General features: G+C 41.0%; 1 protein-coding gene across 7 annotated transcripts in view; it reads left to right on the plus strand.

The window, feature by feature from the left end:
- Nucleotides 1-23,541, plus strand: part of LOC308390574 (mediator of RNA polymerase II transcription subunit 13-like) — a 90,867-nt gene that overhangs the window by 57,445 nt on the left and 9,881 nt on the right. For 6 of the 7 annotated variants that reach the window (XM_080872738.1, XM_080872740.1, XM_080872741.1 and 3 more), the window contains 14 exons: nt 257-341; nt 3,037-3,120; nt 13,831-13,976; nt 15,864-16,070; nt 17,260-17,424; nt 17,524-17,680; nt 17,784-17,888; nt 18,047-18,703; nt 18,830-19,043; nt 20,538-20,616; nt 20,728-20,849; nt 21,066-21,162; nt 21,298-21,515; nt 23,149-23,327. In XM_080872738.1, the coding sequence (XP_080728864.1) occupies nt 257-341; nt 3,037-3,120; nt 13,831-13,976; nt 15,864-16,070; nt 17,260-17,424; nt 17,524-17,680; nt 17,784-17,888; nt 18,047-18,703; nt 18,830-19,043; nt 20,538-20,616; nt 20,728-20,849; nt 21,066-21,162; nt 21,298-21,515; nt 23,149-23,327 (2,515 nt within the window). The remainder of the gene's footprint in view (nt 1-256; nt 342-3,036; nt 3,121-13,830; nt 13,977-15,863; nt 16,071-17,259; nt 17,425-17,523; nt 17,681-17,783; nt 17,889-18,046; nt 18,704-18,829; nt 19,044-20,537; nt 20,617-20,727; nt 20,850-21,065; nt 21,163-21,297; nt 21,516-23,148; nt 23,328-23,541) is intronic. The other variant, XM_080872744.1, reaches the window with a different exon arrangement.

Consider the following 23,541-nt stretch of genomic DNA (forward strand, 5'->3'; position numbering starts at 1 on the left):
CTTGTTGGCAGTTGCTATTGTAGGTGAGTTGAGATTTGGGTAACACAGCGGTGCCAAGATAGAGCTGAGGCAAATGAGCAAAAGATGTGCTAGTTGCAAGCTAGGCCTGTGACTGGTTAGGGCTAAGCATGCTGGAAATTGGTGGATGTCGCTCCATGGCTGGTTGATTGATACAACTACAAATTTTCATTAACAAAAGAGTAAAAAAAAAAAGAAAAAAAATCTTGACAAATGTCTTTGTTTCCTTTTCTTTCAGTTGGTGAGGAGGGCCTGTGGGAGTGTGGGCTTTCCTACGAGTGCAGAACCCTTCTGTTCAAGGCCATACACAACCTGCTGGAAAGGTAAAACCATCAGCGCTTTCTCCAGTCCACCGCGAGAGCTGTAAACAAATGTAAATAAATGGTGTCTAACAACAAGCGTACTGCTGGATAACTCCACTGTGGCACCCATAAGTGTAGCCTGTTGAGGCAAATAATGAGCAGTCCTGTTTAACACAGAGATTTCACCATGCTGGTGTCCACGGAGACCCCGCTTTATGGCGCCTTTGCTTGTTTACGCTGAACCACAGCGAGCTGGTGTAATGCCACCAGAGTTTACACAGAAGGGCTTCACGTCTGACACAGCAGCGTCGCTTCATGCCAGCTCAGCCTTTTACACACATGTAGATTAGATTTTTTTATTACCTTTGCACCCAGCTCAAAGGTGCAACAACAAAGCGATAGGGGTAAAATAATAGTGCAATATGTCCTCAGATTCCCATTTCCTAAATATTTACACAGTGACTTCTAAATGCAAAATAGGGGTGTATTTCTTCCTGTTTTGGGAATTGAATTGTGAAAGTCACCAAACAAACAAATAAAAAACAACAACTTTAAGTCAAAGTGACAGAGCGTGTTAGTTTTCCTGCATGAGCTTCACCTTAATGGAATTATAAACTGAGTGCTGAATCACTTGCTCAAGTACCCAAAGCTCTCCTTTCTGAGTCAGAGCCATCTGTTAAATGAAGCAGCACATATTTGCTCTCTATTAAGTGAAGCATCAGTGATCATCATAGGGGGCATGCTGAATTAACCTTCCTATTACCTTGAAGCTAACTCCTTAAATAGCTCACTGTTTCAACACTAAAGGTATCAGTTCCACTTTCTCTTTTATATTCTGCAGATCAAGCTGACCTCTGTCTCAGGCTGCCGATATTATAGCTCTGATTTTAATTATGATTATTGTCATCAAAAACTATTCAGTTTTTTTCTTTTACAAGCAGTTTTTTTTTAATTTAAAGGATTGAATAGCATAAAGACAGAAATATAACTTTTGCTAAAGTTAATGAAAAAGTTAAGATGCTACAATAACTCTGTTGTGCTGCTCGTCAAGTTGGGATGAGAGACAGAGCGTCACAAGGAAACCGGCCAATCACAGTAAAGACGTTTTGCTGAATAAAGAATCAAAGTGTGACATCAACCACCAGATTTATAGATTTAAATTTATATCCCGACTCTCAAATGGATGGATGCTATTTTATTGTTATTTATTACCATAAATGATCCTCATACCCTTGATCTACTGGAAGATGAATGTATTGGTTGGCTCCAATAAAGACAACGCAGTGGGCAGAATCAGAAAATATGATCATAAATAAAATGCAATAGCGACACTCTGTACAGCGTAATCATAAGTGATTTGTTTGCCAGATGATTAAAAAAAAGCTAAAAGTGTGTTTGGGGGTTTTTCCTGCTGTTTTTCTCCTGCACAGCTTTTGGCAGTCACTGTTGCAGGTAAATTGAGATACTGGTAACACAGCGGTGTCAAGATAGAGTTAAGGGAAATGAGAGAAAAATATCAACTCCCCACATTTAAAGGAAAAAAAGGCAAGGCCTCATTTTACATTTTAGCATGCAGTTGTATGCGATGGCGATGACGTGACGTGACAACACAATTCAGTCAAGAATTAGTTTGCCAAAATGCATTTACAAACAACAACATACACACAGATGCAATGTTGATACAGTTCATTTTGAGATCAGTAACTACATAAATTATGCATAATTTGTGAGGATGTCAATGTTATAAATATAATTCCCAAAAGCTGTATAGATGTTGATGGTCCTGGTACCCCAGCCAGTTTATGTAGCAAGTTTCATCCAGATTGATTAATAAATCTAGGAAGAGAAAAGAGACATACATACCCTACAGTCATTATAGTAATCTGTTCCTTATGAATATTGTTGTAAAACTCAGAAATAGCTTATATGTAATGGAAAGGCACGATCAGATGAGAAAATGTATTAATCAGAATGCACCAAAGATGGTACAGCTGGAGACTGAAAGTTTTGGATAGCTGAGTCTGGGTGAGTGAGGTGGACTTGAAATCACTGTAATTCCTTAACCCAGGTCAGAGATTTCAGCGGGGGATTCACTGGCACCTGCACAGAGAGACGAGTCAAAAACTTCTAAAAGAGCTGGTTGCACAGCCAAACAGGGAGCGTGATGACTGAACTGAACTTTGATGTGATCATATTTTGTTCAGATGAAAGAAGTGGTTTTGGCAAGCCATGTGCAAAAGTGCAAATCACGTTGGGGAAACAGATTAGCAGAAAATTACTCTTCCTTCCCCTGTGCACTTGCAAACTACATATCAGCATTACTAGTAATAAGTAAAATAGTAGATAGTTCTGAGAAGCAAAGAGCCAAAGTAAAATGGCTCAATACAGGAAGATTAGAACGCTAATACAAATTTTGCAAGGTCATTTTTTGGCTAATTATAACTTTTTTTTAATAATTGTAACTGTGAAACTATTCGGCTGAAAATGATTGAAATTGCACGCTATCATGCAGCTGCCTTAAAGTTCATTCTGAACATCACTTTTACAAACTCAAAAACTCTTTCAGCTTTACAACAATATTATTTGTTACTTGATGCTTTGATTGAAGCGCACAATGCTATTCAGATGTTGCAGTTAATCAATCACTTGCTTGCTGATGATGAGAGAAAACTGACGGCTCTCTTACTCTCTTGTCCTCTCTTGCTCATCGCTGCAGATGTTTGACGGATAAGGGGTTCGTGAGGATTGGAAAATGGTTCTTCAAGCCGCACGAGCTGGAGGAGAAGTCTTTAGGCAACACGTAAGTCGAACACTTGGCACAAAAGTGCATGCACACGTCTCATTTGGTTACTTTTAATAGGATTTCTTCTTCTTTTTTCCTCTTTCATGTATGTTTGACTCTGAGAAATGCATGTTTGCAAAGCGTGACACAGCTTGGCTGTGCGAATAGCTGTGTCAGACTTTGTAGTGTCATCTGTCCTTGATGTTTCAGCAGCTGGCCCATGGTGGGAGACTATTAAAAACTAGAGCAGTGTTGGAAGGTGAGAGCATAGCTGAGTTCTCACAGCTCCCCCTCTCTCTCGCTCCCAGGGTGAGGGAAGGGTTGTGGATCACGCTGTGTAGGCAATGTGGGAGACAGTCACTGAGACTGAAACAGAGTAAAAAGAGGGGTGGGTGTGATGGCAGTAGTTCAACTTGTTGCTGCAGCCATTACACTTCCCTCACACAGCTCGGTCGGCCCACTTCAGCTTTTCCTGCTGGTGAGGAGGCACCATTCTTTACATTTCTAACATAGCAGAGCTCAAACGCTGAGTGGATAAATAAGTGGCTTTGTCAAACAGCTCCTTTTGGAAATCTGCTTTATATTGCGTAGCTGCAGCAAACACACACACGAGCACACACACGCACAAATCATGCATGCGTTTATATAATATATTTGGACATTGTTAAGTTGTAAATTGCATTGTCATTCAAACGTAGCGCAACGGAACAAATGCACAGGAAACTCTTCCTGTAGAAAGTTGCTGACACGAGTGCACTCTGCTGTGATGTGCTGAGGCAAACTTGGGTTTAGCTGTTTAGAGCAGGTGGAAGCCTCTCAGCGAGGCATGCCGCGTGACATCTCGAGGAGTGTGTGTCACTTGTATTGCATATATCTGTGAAACACTGCGAGAAAGCTTGACGCGACGGTGACATCTTTGTACCAAAAAGCACTCCCGGTAGAACGTACTGTATGTATCGGTGATAAAATAATGGAGGAATCAGATATAATTCAGAATGTGGATGTTTTGATTTTTTCGCTGACTGATTTTATGAAGATGGAGAGAATGTGAATGCTTGTGACACTGCCATCAGACTCCTGAATGAGACTGCTGAGTATTACTGTGACTGTTGCTATCTGCTGCTCCACTGATTTATACAGATGTGTTTGCACACTTGCACAAAGTTGAGGTACAGCTCAGTTTTTCAAACGCAGGTCTTTTGAACTCTTTTCGTTGTTTGCACATGTATGACTTCCACTTTCTTTTCCAAAGTTTATTTATTTTTTATTTTCATTAGAATTTTTAGAATTTTTTTCTGTGAAGGGAGAGATCGGTGAAATACAATTTTCCCAGTGTAGGTTGCTGTGTATATTTCCACTGTGCATATGAAGATAAAACCTCTTAACTTCTATAACAAGCTCGTCCCTCTAATATTTTTTAAAAATGCATATAAATAACATATTAGAATGAGCACTGAAGCTCTGGCGGCTTGTGTTGGCTCAGGAGTAGTTTCTGGCGCAGCTTCTGAGGTGCATGGAGGAGGGGGAAGACTCTAAAGTAGCAGTAACTTTTATAGGAACTGAGGGACAATGAACTAAACTGAATTGAAAACAAAAACTATAAATGAAATAGAAATAGAAACATTAAGTCAGGGATGCCAAGCTCTTTGTACATCATGTGCACATAAAGCTCTCTTTGATCTCACATGTGCCAGAGCGCTGAAATCCCCCATTTCTGTCAGTGTAAAGAAGTTTATTGACACATTTAATCCCTGAGATGCATTAATATAAGAAAAGAAGTGCAATTTCAATAATGCTGCTCGATTTTTATATGTGATAAATAAATTCTGCTGTAATTAATAATAGAAGTCTGTTTGGGCTTAAATTGTAAGAAATAAATGTGTAAAATTACAGAAAACGTTCTGGTAGCTGATTGGCCAGGCTGTCTTGTAATTATAAAACAGAAAGATTTTGCTAACTAACAGAGAAATGTCTGTTTTCAGAACTTTCAGCTGGAAAAACAAAACCAAAAAGGAAAAAAAAACAGCAACATTTTCGTCCTTCAATTGTTTCTTTATTGGTTCATCATTTTAATGAAGTATGAATGGCCATGCTTGAGCTCCACGATCATATAACTTGGCTCCATCGTACTATCAGATACTTTGATACTGTGTAGCAAACCTTTTGCTGCCTCTGGTTCAAATGTTTGGAAGTAGTACAGGTTTGTTTCAGAGGGGATGTTTGCTTTCCAAGGGCCTGTTTAACCCCAATGGGGTAATGCATTCAGGGCAGAAGAGTCCAGCTATAACGGCATGCAGCTTCGGCAATAGATTCTTAACATTTTCTTCTTCCTCTTTTTTTGAGGTCATGTGTTATACTGGTGATGTGTTATGGCTTGCTGTAAACAAGAAACCCCCCAACAAATGCTATTATCCTCCAGTCCAGTCAGGGCCTTTGATGTGTGACTTTGTAATAATTTGAAACATCTGGTAACAGCTGTTTTTTACAAATGCTATACGTTTGCATTTGTTCTGGTAAAAGAGCGACTACAAAGTAATGATGTGGTAAATTTAAAAAAAAATATTTTTCAGGGACAGTTCATGTGAGTGGATTTCAGTATAAACCATATTTACTGTGCAAAAGTTTTGATCTTGGAAAATGTGAAAAGACCTGTTGCCGCTGATTTTTAATCCATTTCTCGTGTAATTTGGTAAACGCCAGCCTTTTCTTCCTGTTTCCCTTCCTTAAGAGTGGCTTCTTGACAGACACCCTTTCATTGCGATCATCTCTGATGAGGCTTAAGTGAACAGTAGATGGATCAACTGAAGGGTCAGGTGCATTTCTCAAGTACCGTGTCAGGTCTTTGCTGGATTTTTATTCCTGTTTCCTAAGGACATGACTTTCAGATTCTGTTCATCTGCCGCAGACAGTTTTTCAGTCCAGCTGTTTCCTCTTTTATCCTTCACATTTCCAGTTTCCGCAAATTTTTTAAGAATACACTCCACACCATGCCAAGATTTGCATAATTTTCAGCGAGTTGCTCTTTGGGATTCACTTTGTATTCTAACAAAGTGGATCCCATTTGTATTTTTCTATTCATTTGTATAGAAAAATACAAATGAACTATTAAAATACAAATAATACAATAGATACAATTCAAAATGGGTTATGTGTAGACACTCTTCAACACTATATTCTATTTCTGTACCGGTGTTCTGTACCAGGCAAACTTGGCGTTAAAACGTAATTCTGATTCTGACTCCGTTCTTGCGTTAGGTGTTTGTTTTATGCTTAAATGATTCATGAGTCAAAGACTGACGAGCAAACAACACAAACAAAAAACATTCCTCTAGAAATGGCCGTGTACAAGAACTCAAGCGATAATGAGTCAAATGAGTGTCCAAAGAAAGCATGGAGAGCACTTTACAAGAATATAAATAAATCACGGTTTGCGCAAGACTTTTGCATATTAATGTAAGATGCCCAATTTTAGCAAAACTATAAATTTATCTCTGTAGACCCCATGATGGCACCATAAAACTGCACAATATACAAATGACGTACAAGTATACAACAAATCAACAACCCACTGCAAACAGTACATCTTAGTAAGTAGAGCTAGCAGTGATCACATATCTCGTTATTGGAGATTAATTAAATTATATGTGGGCAGTAGGGCGGTGTGAAGACGCTGTTACGTGTGTCCTACTGTAAGTGGACATTCATACACATTTGGCGTATGAACATGTGCCGTGCTTTTTTTGTGTTTGCGTGTGTGTGACTTTTGCACATCATGTAATTCCTCTTGAGTTCGACAGCTCTGTTTGAATATGTTGTCAGCTGGTACGCCCCCCTGCTATGCCAATCCTGACTTGTTCTTTCTGTGAATTATTACAAGTCCTGCGAGGGACGACAGAGACGGAGACGGAGAGAAATGTACTTGAACGCTCACACAAACAAATACAAGTGTTTTATAGATGTCTGTACATTTTGTACCTGCACTTGCCACATATCTCCACAGCTCACTTCCAGCACACAGCCTCCCCCCTCCCTCATTCTCCACACACACAGAAACCATCCCTTGTTCCCACAATTGCACTGTTGCCCCACACTTGACAGTGTGAGTCCTAAAAACCCCTGCAGATCTCTGGCCATCAGCGTTTTCGTGCCATGAGGGGGACATTGCTCAGTTAGGCGTACAGTGACCTCCCGCCTCAGCTGTGTTACCACCTCCTTTGTCTCCTCTTCACTTCCACTCTGTGCCTTTTTATCCCCAACAGGGGGCGCTTTGGTGCTAATATCAATGGCATGCTGCCTCTTCGTGCCAACTCCTGCGCCTTGGCGCTGCTGCCTTTGTCAGGCTTATCTGGTGTTTATCTCGTATGTGTCCCTGGGGCACAGCGGGAATCGGCGCATCCAGGAGAACATTCCCAAACCCACTCCTCCCACCCACCCCCACTCCCACCAACACCACCACCAACAACAACACAAACGTCAACCCCTCCTTTCTTAACCCAACACTCCTGCTCTCTTTGTGTCTGAATGAGAGGAAAGCACTCTGGGTTGGTAACGCATTGCATCAGACGCTGAGGGGAGAGAGTTACAGGGGAGAGCATGAGAGGAGAAGCGTGAGAGGGAGGAAGAGTGGGGTGGAGGCTCAGTGTGTGTGGTGGGGCTCAGTGAAAGTAGGGGGTCATAAATTAATCATTACTATAGACGGCTGAATGGTTGTATTAGAGTCTGTCTCTCTCATTAGTTCAGTCAATTCTATGCATGTCAAGTGCAGTCCACAGTATGCTTGTTAATATTGGTGCTTTAATTTCACTAATGGTTATATACTCATGCATAAATAATGTGGTTATTTTAGTGTAGCATGGCTATAAAACAGACACGAGCTGCATCACCTACCTAAATATATATTTTTTTAAATCTCAGAAATTCTTACCTGACCTGACAGAACAAGCTTTTTAAAACACACTGCAGGTCCTCCCCTCTTCCTCTCCTCTCCTCTCCTCTCCTCTCCTCTCCTCTCCTCTCCTCTCCTCTCCTCAGGGATAAGTGACATTGAGATATGAGCCATCTCCTAGGCAACAGACATCTGGTGTTAGGCCACACCACAAGGTCACAGAATCTCCAGAAATAAAAACATAACATAAAGAAATGAAAGGAGAAAAAAGATCTCCCCCCCCCCCCCCCCCCCCCCCCCCGTCATCTCTTATCCTTCACATTCTGAAAATTCTCCATGTACCTTTGCTACATCTCAGTTTTAACCTGTGAAATAATTTACCAGTCTTTGTTTATGTTTATACAGTTCAGATGCCACGGTTAACTGCATGAGCAGGAGAGGAGCGAGGCTGGAATTGGGTTTTATGGAGGCCTAGCTTAAAAATAAATAAATTCAGTCACATTCATTCACAAACAACACAAACAAGTTAGTAAAAAAACCCAAAAACAAATATAAACAGTCGGATGACCTAATTTATTTTCATTGTAAGTATGCAACCACCCCCTCCCTCACTGCAACAGACACAGTAACACATTCTTTATCCTCATTATTGTGTGGAGAGTAATACTAATGTGAAAGTAGGGGAAAGGATCAGCTTTGAATTTTTTGCACATATATATTCTTTGTTTTTTGAGCTATTAGAAAAAAAAGGTTAAAAAAAACTGATCATATATGTAAAACTGCAACTGGGAGGAAGTCTGCATCCCAGATGTGGGATCATTTCAGGCGAATTAGCTGCTTAAATTAAATCACTGTATTTTAATTTGTTTATATCGGCTCTTTAAAGTTTAGCTGCTGGGAGTTTTCGGTACTTTTTCCCTTCATACTTATTTCATCCAATAATTTGCTGTCGATTTTTCTCATTTCTGCGCGGGCGAGCACAAAAAAGTGAATGAAGTGAAAAATTTCAAATCGTATTTTAGTCTAAGCTTTGATTGTATTTGTTTTTGACCGAGATGAGTGTTGAAGATTTAGCAGCTAGACCACATGACTGTGGAAGCAGGAAGTTCAGAGCTGTTGTTCAGATGATAATTACAGCAGTATTCCTGTAGCTTTGGAGTCTATTTACCAGGAAAATACGGGAAAAGTGCTTGAGTTTATTTATTTATTTATTTTTTTGTATGCAGGAAAAACTCTAAGGTTCATGCAACTGTTTCTAAGCCGCTGTATTTTCATACTTATTTTAGAGCCAAATTATTATATTTTACTACACGGTACAGTATTGCACTGGAGAAAAATAATGGCTGACTTGCAAATGACTCTGAAACAACTGTTTGTAGTGAAAATTGACAACAAAAGCGATTAAAGCTTAATCGCTTAAACTTCAGCAGTCAGTCATGAATTTTGACTACTTTATGTTAATGTTCCCGTCTCTATTTCTTTTCATGAACTAGCTAAAAGTCTATACAATGGCTCATTGGTTGACTAAATGCACTGTGAGCCATAAAATTATTAATTTAACACAAGACAATGATACTGATAGTATCATTTCCAGAATTAAGTGATCATCAGTGGTCATCAGAGGGCTTGTTAATCATTTGGATTATTGAGAGGTTTGTATTTTCTCCTTTTGAAACGTTTTCCACGTGCATGTTCAGCCTCCCTATGGACAAAATGCAGAGAACATGCGATGCGCAATAACCCAGATTTCTTATATTACCAGGTGAGAAACCACAGAGAGCATGCGAGAGAGTTCAAGAAGGAGGAGAGAAAAAAAACATACAGATCAATAGAGAGGATGGTGATACATCAGAGCAACAACCTAAAACCAGACCTCTTCCTTCTGTTTTTAATTAGATCATAGATATGAAGTAAAAGCCTGTATTGGCTCACATTGAAGTTTTTTTAGCCACTTGGTAATGATTGGATTGAGCGTTTGCAGAGATTCTGTAAAAAAAAAACACCCAAAACAATCAATCAATCTTTGTGCTTTTTTTTTTGTCTACATCACACCTTTTCATTTGAGGATTGTTTGAACACAAAGATTGTGATAGCAACACTAGCTAAGGCCACTCACCAGGGGCCGCTGAATAATACATCAAACTTACCACATGTGCCCCTATGTTACTTTTAATAGTGGTGTTGTACATGCAGCAGCATACGTCTGAGTCTGTTATGCGTTATGCATGGTAGGTGCCTTGGTTAGATTTGTTTGCCGTAATTTCAGCAATTCAGCAGTGAGAGGACTTTCGGAGCGTGTGTGTACACGCTCCTAACAAGAGCTCACAGGAGTGCAAACATCCTCCACAGTGGCCTGTGTGCACCAGAGGAATGTGTACACTCGTGCAACTGTGTGGGAAAGGTTAGACTGTGAGAAGGAACAGGGTAACCGTTAGTTTAACTCTCAGTTTTGCTGGTAACAGACAAAACAGTATGAGTGCAGATTAAGCAGATTAATCCCTCTAGATTTCAGAGAATCTTAAGAAAAATACTGATATGTGTGTTTTGTGCATGTAACTACAGTTGATTATATCTAAACATAGTTATCACATCATGGGCTTTGGGAGTGCATCTAACAGTGGAAACAGGAGCCTTGTGTGCCTTGCGCATTGTGATTGTAATGCTTAATGCTTTGTATCTCCTTTAATCTAATCTTGCTTTATCTTTGTGTCTCCTGGGTTAGACATGAGAGCAGCCCAACAACCGAGATAAACATTATTATTTTGTGTGCATGTGATTATATGCACAGATGTGTGTGTGTGTGTGTCTGTGTCAAGTCCATGATGCATGTCAGACATTAACCAGCTTCCCTGCTGGCTGGCTGGCTGGTACTGTTGTGATCGGGTAAAAAGACACACGTTGTCACACGAGCCAAAACACAATCCCTTCAAACACGCGTGCAGCATTTAGACCGTATGTTGTCGTTGTTGCATTAGCTGTGCTTGCATTTAATGCCACTTTCTGCATGCATAAGGCATTTGCTTGTTTGCACATACATAATACATTCGCTTCAACTACATTTATACCGTTACCTCTTATTGTGGGCACATAACATGCACATGAAACCGCACAAACAGTGTGCGGTATGTCTCTTTGTGTTGTCTGACTCTACATTTCCTGATTGATTTCACCATAAAAGTATGCTCAGTAGCCACCCATTAAAACTCTGATCTCATCGATATGTGTGCAGCAATTGCAGAGTGTGGCGCTGAATTATTCACTTCTTCCTCTTTCTCTCACACACGTGTTTTGCTCTCACTCCTCATTTTAACTCCATCTTTCTTTTCCTTGTCTTCCTAATTTCCTCTCCATCCTTCCGTCCCCCACCCCCCCTTTTGTCTCAATTTTACCCATGCACGGCTTTAATTCGCTCTCTCCATCTTCTTCTCCTTCTGTCTTCCCTTTTCTTCCCCCTCACGCTCCCGCTTCTTTCTTCTCATCCCACTCTCAGCCTTCCCTTTCTCACTCTCTCTGTCTCCTCTCTCTATCTCTCCTCCTGTACTGTCAGCCCTTAGGCAAGTCTCAACCATCACTCCTCTTCATTTATTAATACCTGTACTCATACAGCCCAGCACAGAGAGCTGCCTCGCATCTCTGTCTCCCATTCTCTTGCACACACATGCCTGCCGACTGCACAAATGCCCCAGAGGATGCAAGGAGCCCAGTGCGTCCACACACACTCACAGTCGCTTACTGTGCAGGAAAATGCCCTTTGTAAAAGGACAGGGAGCATCAATCTCCCAGCTGCATCAGCCCTACAGCTTGATGCTCTTTCTGTAGTTCTGCTTTTCCCTGACTTGCATATGATCGCATATTTATTGCCGTTGCGAGAGTTCCTTTGTTGCAATTGTTGCGCACTAGTTATTGGCTTCATTGATTGCTTTATCGGTCGGCATGTTTTGCACAAGCAAATATTTCCTCGTTTCCCTGCAACGTTTTCACTTTTTTCGAGTGCACTTACTCGGCTGCCCCATTGTGAACAAGACGGTATCAGTGCACAGTAAATTGAGCTGAGATATCAGAAGGATCCAGCCCTTAATTATGCTGGATCAATGTCTGAGTTACAGACGGATAGTTAAAGAGAGATATTTCTCTACAGTGATTCCCTGCTATTAGGTCTCGGCTGTCTATAAGAGTCCTTACGGGAGTCATATTTTTGTGTATATATAAATAATGATATAAAATAAATTACAAGCATAAGAGGGCAATAAACAGCCTTCAACAGCTTTATTTTATTTGTGCAGGACTGTGTACAGTTAACCAATCAAGAGTCAATCAGCCAATCAGACAGTTGATGGACCATAAAATATTTAAATAAATAAAAACTTACTAATCCAACCAAGTGCTGAAACTATGTGAAAGAGTGAACACATTCAGAATCAAAGCATGTAAGAGTGGAGACACTAAAGATCCCTCAGTGATAATTGTAGTTGTTTGCGTATGTGCATGAGCGGTATTCATGACTTGCAGCTGTTTGCCTGAACTTCCCCATGCAGCTATATATAGCTCTTCATATGGTGGGATGATGCAGTGAGGCCAAGGTTGGAGGACAGTGACATTGAAATCATTTTGAGTCATGTCTTGCAGAGATGTGAATTGCAGAGATGATGAACTGTGTGTGTCTGTCTGTCTGTGCGTGCGTGAGGGAGACAGTGGGGCAGCGCCTGTAGGTGTGGAGGCGACATGCGCCTGTGCGCCCGTTTGTCGCAGCCCAGTGCATGCATATGCATGTGCTTCAGCTCTGCTCTTCTCCTGTGATTGTGCAGACCTGTGTTCAAACCACCTGCTGTTAGGAGGGTATGCGTGTTTTTTTCTCCAGGAGCATCAGGAATGTTTATGAAGCGGAAAAAAAATTGGCCTGCTCTGTCTTAGGGTGCATTCAGCGCCATCTGGAGGCCGTCTCCCTAGACTGCGTTTTAAGCTCTGCCCAAATGAGTGACTGTGGAGCTGGCCATTTTATTGAATTTGATGATCCATTACGACTCAAATGGAGGTCAAGCTCCCTCGGGGCAGAAGGGATATTGCATAGGCAGCAGGGTAATCGCAAGAAGATTACAGTACCTGCTGACTTTATTGTCAGTCTGATATCTATAAACCAAGGTAGCAAGGAAGTTTAAAGATTAAAAATATACATCAGTGAAGCTGTCGAGGTACTTGTGATGATGTCCAGCCCGCCCACTGGTACATAGATTGTAATAAGGCCCCAGCAATTATCCTCTGTGATTAAAAAAAGAAGAAAAATATGATGAACTATGCCCAGGCTGTGTAATAAAGAGAGCGCTGCATAATGTAAACATGTAGTCACCACAATCACTCATAAGCAAATGAGGATTTATACCTGCAATAAGGAGCATATCTGGTAACTGATGAAGATGATCAATGAAGGTGGAGCTCAGCGAGGCTTTTACCAAGATCCATTCTGAGGCTGCTCTCTAAATTGCTATTTGCAGAAATGCTCTCATTTGTTATTCTGTGGCCTAAAAGGCAACTTCATGTTTTACTTTTTAAACATTTTTTCTACAAGATCCAATCTTTGGGTTTATTCAGTCTCAAGTAACGTAATGATGTAATTGGATTTAAAATGAATTGTGTTACACTGAAAATTTTACATGGAATTAAAATGGACAGCGTGAACTGCATTGTTATTTGTTCAGGCTGTGTACCTTTACTCGCTCCCATGTCTCTGTGGTCAGCACACTTCACACACACGTACTCACATTCAGTGAGCGCGCCGCCACATTTCTACGCTGTTTACGCTCATCCCTGATTCCATCATCTGAATCTTCACTGTCGTCTCTCCTCAGCGAACACCTGTCGTGTTCCTTCTCCTTCTTCCTCCACGGAGAGAGCAACGTGTGCACAAGTGTGGAGATTGCCCAGCACCAGCCTGCGTACCACATCACAGAACACCACATCCGTCTCGCGCAGACCTCCGTCACACCAGTACAGGGTAACACCACAAACCCGATGTTTTTTTCTTCTTCTTCTAGTGCTTATGCATGTAAAACAAAGCAATCCTCATGTTCAATATATATCCAACAGAGGTGTGATTATTATTATGTAAAAATGGAAGTCTCTTAATTTCCTTAATGGAAAATGAGATGACAGTGGCTGTCAAGTCAGCAACAGGTAGAGAGGAAGCATTTGAATCTTGAACGCTTTTGCTTTCACTTTCAAGAAACCACAGTTAAGTGAAATAAAAGTGATCACTGCTGGTAGCCCATAGAGTTATTTCTGAATAAACAATTGTGCCCATGCTGTTTATAATAATGAAACATCACTCAGACCAGCAGTGTGGTTCAGTCATGTGTTTTTAGTATTACCGCACAGTTGTAATAACAAAGACACATGACTGCTTATTGCTTGGATGAATGAGCAAAATCTGTTGTGATGCACAAATAATAGTTATTTTTGGTCTTGTGAGTGTGACACTATTTTGTGCATTGTACAAATCATTATGTAATTAGAATAGAATAGATTAGCCCTTTCTTGTCAGTGGTCCAACTGTGCTGGAATAAAATATAAACATATATATCCTATATACAAAAACAAAAAAAGGCACACAATAGAAGAAAGAATTGGTCTGAATAGAGTGGCCTGAGTGATGGGGGCTACTCAGACCATGGCTTTGTTAACAGTGTTTGTTAACAGTCCAAATGGCCCAGTGGAAGGGTTGGGGCGTTAGGGTTAGGGTCTGGAGGTGTGGGACCTGATTGCCCTGAGGGCAGCAGGTCAAACAGGTGGTGAGTGGGGTTCATGCTGTCACCTGTGATGGCCCTGGTTTTCCTGAGGGAAGAGGATCTGGCGAGGGCCTCCAGGGGTGACAGAGGGCAGCCAGTGATCTTTTTGGGCTGTGTTAATCACTGTATGAGCACCCTTCATTGTTGTAGCCCCTGTGTACCAAAACACCCAGGCAGCAGGAGTGCACGCTCTCCACTGAGGAGTGGTAGAAGACCAGCAGCAGCTTCTGGTCAGGCTTATTCTTCCTCAGGACACCGAAGAAGTGCAGCTACTGCTGGGCCTTCTTCAGCAGGTCGTTGGTGTCAGCAGAGATGTGGGTGCCCAGAAACCTGAAGGTGGAGACAGATTCCTGTTCTCCCTTTATAATCAGATTGGAGTGGACCTGTCTGTGCCTCCTGAAGTCAATTATGAGTTCTTTGTTTTTAAGGACGTTCAGCTTCGGACTAATTGAGGCCGGCTGGTTAGGATGCTGTAGTCCACAAAGAGCATCCTCATGTAGCTCTTCCTGTTCTCCAGATGGCTCAGCGCTCTGTGAAGGGTGATGGTGATGCCATCCTCCATGGACCGATTTGCTCTGTAAGCAAACTGGTGGGGGTTGAGGACAGGGGGTAGACAGTCTCTGATGTGCTGAGACATTATCTGCTCTAAACACTTCATGACTACAGACGTGAAGGCTATAGGTCTGTAGTCATTGAGGCTGTCTATACTAGTTCTCTGGGGATAGGAATGATAGTGGAGGCCTTCAGACAGGTGGGAACAGTGGCACCAGTCGGGGAGAGGTTAAATAGCCTAGTGAGGATCCCGTTGGTTACAAAGTATTTTACATACTGTACTTTCAGATTGCTTCGTTAAAAGTAATATCTTATATTTTAGGTGCTTCTTCTTGTGGGTTATATGTGTAAAAAGTCCAATTCTACCAGTGGTAGACGTTTAAATAGCACAAACCAAGAGTAAGTATTTCAGCATTGCAGTTATCACTAAAGGTTTGCTGTGCAAAGAAAATAAAAATCAATGCAGAAAAAAATAATAAAATGGTTCAGAGCTACTGATGTGTGAACTTTGTTTCTTTCTCTACATTATTAATTTATCTATGCAGTGATCCTGAGTCCGTACGGTCTGAGCGGCACTCTTACAGGTCAGGCCTATAAGATGAGTGATCCAGCAGTGCGGAAGCTGATGGAGGAGTGGAGCTACTTCTACCCCATGGTACTTCAGCAGAAAGAGCTAGGTGGAGAGAAGGAAAAGGAGGAAACAAGCCAGGCCTACGATCGCAACAGTCACGTGGCGGTGGAGGTCGTTGTAGGTATGGAAAAGCAATGGTGGTGAAAAAGACATTGGATTTAAAATGGTATGCAATTCAGTTCAGTACAGTTTTATTCATATAACACCAAATCACAACAACACTAACCTCAAGGTGCTTTTTTATTGTAAGGCTAAGATGCTACAATAATATAGAGAAAACCCCCCAAATTAGATGACCCCCTGTGAGCAAGCACTTGGCAACAGTGGGAAGGAAAAACTCCCTTTTAACAGGAAGAAACCTCCAGCAGAACCAAGCTTAGGGAGGGGCAGCCATCTGCTCTGACTGTCTAGGGGGTGAGGTGAGGGAGACAGGCCTGCTGAAGGTGTGGAAGAGAGCCAAAAAATAATAATAACTAATGATTAAATGCAGAGTGGTGTATAAACAGATAGAGAGTCAAAGAGGTGAGTGAAGAAGAAACACTGAGTGCATTATGGGAACCCCCAGCACCCTGGGCCTATTGTAGCATAACTAAGGGAGGATTCAGGGTCACCTAATCAATGCAAAAAAAAAGAAGGAAAAAAACTTTTGCTGTGCAGTCAGTCTGCAATGAAACTCATATCCTGCATAAAATAGTACCAAAAAGCAGTACTTAGTAAAGAGGACTGCAGTTCTTTCAGATGAGAAGGAACTAGAACAAACACCAAGAGATCAGCATCACGTTAATTACCCTCTGTCCTCATGTAGACTCCCAGGCAGTTTGAGCTGAGGTATTAGTGGATGAGGTGCTTATACTGCAATGATCCTTACAGTCAGTTATCAAAGAGCAGAAGTCAGGAAGTGACTGGAAGGCAGGGGAGGAGAGAGCAGGACTGACAGAAAGGAAGAATAGTGAAGTGAAGTTGAGGTAGAAAACCCCGGGGAGTTACTCTAACAGTTACTCTAATCAGTCTGATTCCACAGCTTTGGTTTGACCTGATTACAATTAAAACTGCTTTGCATCTAAAGAGGAAAGCCAGAAATAATACTGAAGGAGTGAGTACAAACGGATTTTAGATTTGATTGTGTTTTCATGACTGGTGAGTACGAAAGTGGGTAATTACATTAACAGAAAAGCACCAGACATTATACAGCCTCTTTATTTATGTAAGGTTAATTATTAGCAATATCTAGAAATGGTGCCCATTTAAAAAATTAAGCCAGCGTTTAAATGTATCCTATAACAGCAGATCCTCTTTTCTTGTATTCTCAGGTGGAGTAAGAATGACCTACCCATCTGCTTTCGTGCTAATTGCCCAAGGAGACCTACCAGTGGAGCAGCCTCCACCTGTTCCCACAGCTCAGGGCCTCAACAAAGAGCTGAACCACTGCAGCGTGCCACTGACGCCACCAACATCACCAGAGCAGCCATGCTCCGGTAACAGGGACACAGACATGCCGCAGCGTTGTACACACATGCTGAAATGTTAAAACTACACAGTTTTACATTGACGGTGTTTTTTTCTTTTTTTTTCAGCGGACAGCGGCTTCGTAACCTCGGCCTCGAGTGTGCCCACACCAGACAGCAGCATGAGTATCACCAGCATCAGCCCAAAGCATTCTGGGAAGAAGCTGACTTGTCAGGTGGTCCATCAGGCCTGGAGGGAGTGCTATCTCAACCAGCCTCAACATGTGTAAGTAAATCTGGAGTTTACTCCCTGACTTTGGCCGGATTATAATTGAAGTGCAGTGATGCAGCTGAGCTGGCGCCCTCATGGATCTGTTCGTTCCCTGCAGACCGAATCAGTCAACTGAAGTAACGCCTCGAAAGGAAGTGCCAAATGGAGTTACCACGTGGGATTTCAACGATCTGGGAGCGAGAGCACCTTGCAGCTGCTCTAGGTACTCCAGAATTGCACCCAAGCTGTTCCAAATGTGTTAGATTCAGGTGTTCTTGTTTTCATGCTAATGCGTTTAAAAAATAGACTTTTCAGGTATATAATTTAGTTGGAAGTATTTTCATAGAATTTTAAGTAGATTGCTATTTATTTTTGTTTCAGGTTAAAGCAGCAGAAGTCGAATCTGACCACTGCGTCCACTGCCAACTCCCAAACTAGTGCCAACCCCACTCAGTCTTCTGGCCCATCATTATACACTCCCTCCCTGCCCAAACACAAGACCAGTGACAAGACAGAAAAGGGTGACAAACAGTCCAAGAGGCCAGCTGTTATTCCTTTCCACCATCGTCTGTCTGTCACACAGGAGAGTCCTCTGGAACAGGACTCTCCAGGAGGGCCCCAGCTCGGTGGCCTCGTGGCGCTGGATCCACCCATAGAGTCCCTGGCCACTCTGCCAACCTGCAAGTATTCCAAGCCCCACTCCAATGGCAGAAAAGCCCCCGAGTCCCTTCTCCATTCACCAGTATCTCCACTTCCACCCACTCTTAGCCCGCATCCCCGGGTACAAGACCCAGAGGCTATGGATGGGCCTGTGGATATGCCCGCCTGTCAAGATGGCGCTTCAGGATTGGGGGTGATTACTAGCGAGACAGCTGTGTATGCAGCTCTGCTGAGGCAGAGGGAGAGTGGTGCTGGCTGGTGGAGAGGCTTCAGGACTCCCAGGACTGATAAGACTGACTTTAGACCCTCTGAACTCCCCATTGATAAACTAGAGGAAGTGACAACAGACACAACCATCGAGGGAGCTTCGCTTAAAAGGTAGGAGAGTTGCACCAGTGTTGGGGAAATAATATTTGGAAGTATACTGAAAATACTGGGAATTTAGTGCATTTGTATTGTACATGAGAACGCAGAAGAATAACCTTGTTTTTTTGTCTCCTTTAGACTATACGCACAGGCGCACAAGAGATTTAAACTCTCAGAGGAGAGAGTGAGGCAACACATCCAAACTTTGGGCCTGTTCCAGCAGCCAGGTGTCGAGGCACTTCGGGATAATGGGGACGATCCCTATGACTTTAAGGAAGGAGACATTGAGTACACTTTCTCCACTTCCAAGAGATTAAAGGGTCAAGGGCGAGAACCCAGCAAGAAGGCCAAGGTAGGACAACACACAGTTTGAAAATACAAATACAAACAAAAAAACTGGATTCAGGGAAAATGTAACGTGGTTAAAATCAATATTTATCTATTAATTATGGATTGCATGACCACTTGTATGCAAGGAGGTCTCATAGTAGCTTTGTTGTTTAATTTAGTTTTAAAGTTGCCATCAATCGTGCTGTAACAGGTAATTGTTTAGAGTAAAACATAAAATAAATAAAGCTATCAATCTTATCTGTCCAGTCACCCAACCAGCAGACATAGTTATCAACCAGGTCACGGCTTTCAAAGTTACAGCCCAGCGGTCAAAATCAGGCCATCCATTCCACTTTGCAAAATGTGACTACTGCAAAGACGTAAAGTATAAATGTAAATTTTCCTCTGGTTTTCAAGCTTAAAAACTGATCACATCATGAAAGTCCAAACTGAGGGTCCAGAGATCTGAATCATCGTCATTTTTACAGCCTTCGTACCGATAGACTTCACTGCTGACCTGCCATGCTACACTGAAATAAGTAATAGACCCACCATAAAAAAAACAACAGAATGAATTAATAGAGAATTTGCTATTTTATTCAGTATGGGTCTACAGTGAAAAAAAGGGCATTTCCTTTGAATTGAAAGAAAAATTTTTAATTAAATATTTTTTAAATTAGGACTAGACATGAAGTAAGTTCAGTTTACAGATGTATATCTTTAACTGTAACTCTCTGACCCTGCTGATCTGCTACAATAACATGTCTGTATAATTTATTAAGGCTGGTCAAATTAGAAACACTAATGTGTACCAGTTTTAGAAAACTAGTTCATGAAATCCAAACATTTCCAGAATGAACTTCTGAAACACTTCCTAACACTAAAAAAAGGTATATAGGTTATAGTCTTTATACGTTATTAGAAGTCTACTTTACTTAAGTTCAAATTTAAATATATGCAGCTCATGTAGTAAAATGAGTTTAACAACCGTGAGCCAGAGGGTGAACATAACAGAGCATTTTGCAGCTAAAGACTTGGATAAGCCACTAGTAGGGTGGACAAGTCAAAAAAAGCTAAATGGAGAGTGAACAGTAAACTTTAACCCATCATTTTGTCTGAGCTATACCAAAGTAGGTTCTATTTAATTCAATCCAATAAAGTTTTATTCATATAGCACCAAATCACAGCAACAGTTGCCTCAAGGTACTTTAAATTATAAGACAAAGACTCTACAATAATACAGAGAAAACCGCATCAATCACATGACAAGCACTTGGTGACAGTGGGAAGAATAAACTCCCTTTTAACAGGAAGAAACTGCCAATTAATACTGAAAATGCTAAAATGCTAATACTTTGTGTTCTTTGCTACAGAATGCGGCATTTTATTAGGATGAGGCATTTTGTAGCACAAAGCGTACATTATAATAATGAAGTGAGGCTCTCGACATATTTTATTGAATCTGTGCTGAACATAACCTGCGAATGTTCTCATTTTATTTGAATCCCTCCACTAGGGAGAAGAAATCACCAGCAATGGAGCGTTAACTGATGGAAAAGATGCTATGTCCATTTTTAACTCTGCTCCAAAATCAGGTGGGGGTCCTAATCACAGACATAAACATAATTTACATGTTCTACAAAACAGCAATTCATGTCACACATGAGTAGTTTTGTTCAGTCTAACGATGTTTTGTGTTGTTTTAGACGAATCAGGCCAGGACGACGGAGCTGCTAAAACCAATCCCTCTCTGACCAGAGAAATAGATCTAGTGGTCAACATCTCTGATCTAGACAACATACTTGATGAAGACGATGAAGACCCGGGGGTAAAATATAATGTTCTATCTATATTCTTGTAACAATGTTAACAGTGGTAAGACACTATGTAATTTTCGATTTTGATTTAAATTGAAACAAACAAACAAACAACAAACAAAACTCCAAACATCATATTAGAAAATAAATAGTATTTTAGTTAACGATTTAAGAATTTTAAAGAATAAATTTTTTAGTCACATAACTTACCCTGTAATACTTTTTAGACTGTTTACCCAAACCAGCACTCAACTAAGGTACCAGTGTCAACAGAAGATCGTCCTATTGGAAAAGAAGGAAGAGTTGCAGTACCTTATCCATCAAGTGAGTCACTCTGATGAGTATCTAGTTTTAAAATCTCAAAAGCTCCCTCAGTTTGGTGTTTATTATTCCGCTCACCATCTATTTACCTCCCCCTGCTCTCTCTGTGTCTCCTTGTCCATCTCTTTTTCTTTTCAGCAGTAGCAGATCTCCAGCGGATGTTTCCCACCCCGCCTTCTCTAGAGCAGCACCCAGCCTTCTCTCCCATCATGACCTATCGGGACACCCCTAGTCAAGAGCCCCCTGCGCCCACTGGACCAGCTGACCACCTTCCTGCAGCAGCCTCCACCCAGCTGACTGAACACAGGATGGAGGTGGAGGATGACATTGGTAGTCCCAGGCAGGAGGATATCAAGGTGAGGAGAAGCGGTAGTTAAGATTGTTAGATCTGACACTCTGAATTGATCCCTAGTATGAAAACATGTCATTAGCTTTTTGCAGCAAGCATCAATTTAGAAAAGTGCACAGATGGATGGAAATAAGATAAATTGTCCATTTTACTTGTTATTATTTAAATGTCTGACTTGGCTGACTTGGTGCTAGCTCATATCACACTGGAAGTGTTTCATTAATACCTTTTAATGTTAGAGAGCTGTACTGACTGCAGGTTCGGTGAGCAGGGAATACTAATCATATGCATTATGAATGCATTTGCTCCTACTGAGTGCATCTTCTTAACAACACAAGCAAGTTACTCCAAGCAAATCATATTGTTAGAGCAGCTTCGATATGAGAAGGAAGACTGAAATACATAAATATTAGATTTGAGTGAATATGACTTCATGATGAGTTGACATACATAGTGATCTAAAGCAGATAAGGGTTGTCATAATCCTGCTTCTTATGACATGTTATTGAATGTTTAAACGTGTGAATAATTCAAGGAGAACATCTGCTTTTAACAGTTTCTTAGAATCCTAATGCAGTCCCTAATGCAAACAGAAGATCACTGAGGAGTATCTTGCTAACATATCAGTTACGCAGCTAAAGCTGAGAAAATGTCACTGTTCTGTTTGCTCTAAAAAACATATTAATATGAACATGGGTAGTTTCCCCAAGCCATCCTGTTGCTTTAAATAGTCAACAGAGTACCACAGACAGGGGATGTTTGCTAAAAAACACAGTTCTCTGCTCTTTCAAGAAATTATTTATGCTTTTCAAGAAAATTATCAAATAGATTTATGACTGTAGACTTTGGCCTCCTGTGACCCTGAACTGGATAAGCAGAACTGAACTGGATGGAGGCATTAATTTTGTGGAATCACTGGTTTATTAATTTCAGTGATTTTCAGGAGGTATTTATAATTTGAAAATCTGTGATTAGTAGATAAGCAACAATTCTGAAACTCAAGGCAGGGACTGCTAATGATGCTGGGGACAGACATTCAATAATGTGGCCACTGAATTGTTTTTTCCAAAAATCTGGAAAAATACTGTCTTAGTTGATTTATTTGCAAGCCTGATTTCTAAATAGCCCTTTTAACCCTTGTATGGTGTTCGGGTCTGTGAGACCCGTGTTCAGTTTTTTTCAAAAGAAAAATTAAACAATTAATTATTTTTACACGTGTAAATGTGTTGTGTCTTTCCACTCACTCCACTTGATTATAACTGATTTATTTATAACATTTTATATAAAAGAAAAACGAGAAGCACATTAATTCATAAATGTGATCTAACAAAGGTAAAGGGAAAAAATTAACCATGTTTGCTGTTCATATGTCTTGTAATTGGGATGAAGTAAACATCTGTTGAGTAATTTAACATAAAATTGTTTGATAGTGTTAATTTGGAAAGCCAAAACTCTAGCGGGTCCACCAGACCCATGAACACTGGCTGAGTAACAAAAATACGAACACCACACAAGGGTTAATTGCGCCTACAGTAGAAAGAAGCTTTTCCTCAACTTCTGCTCTTTAACCACTTATTCAGCGTATTGAAACATGTCTTTATACTTGTAAATAACAAACATTTATTCCTCTCTTTGTCCAGCCGCTGATAGGCTCCTCCATGTTTGCTCCACTAGCCTGCCTACCCAGCCAGAATCTTCCACCACTCAAGATTCCTGAACAGTGTTATTACCGTCCTTCCTGGTCCTTGTTGCCCAAGATGGAACATTTCCCCACGGTCATGCATCCCCAGAATTCTGCTTTCACCAAGGATGGATACATGTGAGTAATCAGTTATCACATTAGAGAGTAAAACGACTTTCATCTTGTGCTTCTCTTGGTTGGTTGGTTGGTAATTTTATTTCAACATGTGAACAATATACAAGTACATTTAGAAAAGAAATAAGAGAGAAAAAAATACTATACAAATTACATACAAAAAACCATTCTGATTAATTTACATGTTGAAAGGGAGTGGGAAGAAGTATACACTTAT

The sequence above is a fragment of the Rhamphochromis sp. 'chilingali' genome (assembly GCF_963969265.1).
Source record: "Rhamphochromis sp. 'chilingali' genome assembly, chromosome: 2".
NCBI classification, from domain to species: Eukaryota; Metazoa; Chordata; class Actinopteri; order Cichliformes; family Cichlidae; genus Rhamphochromis; species Rhamphochromis sp. 'chilingali'.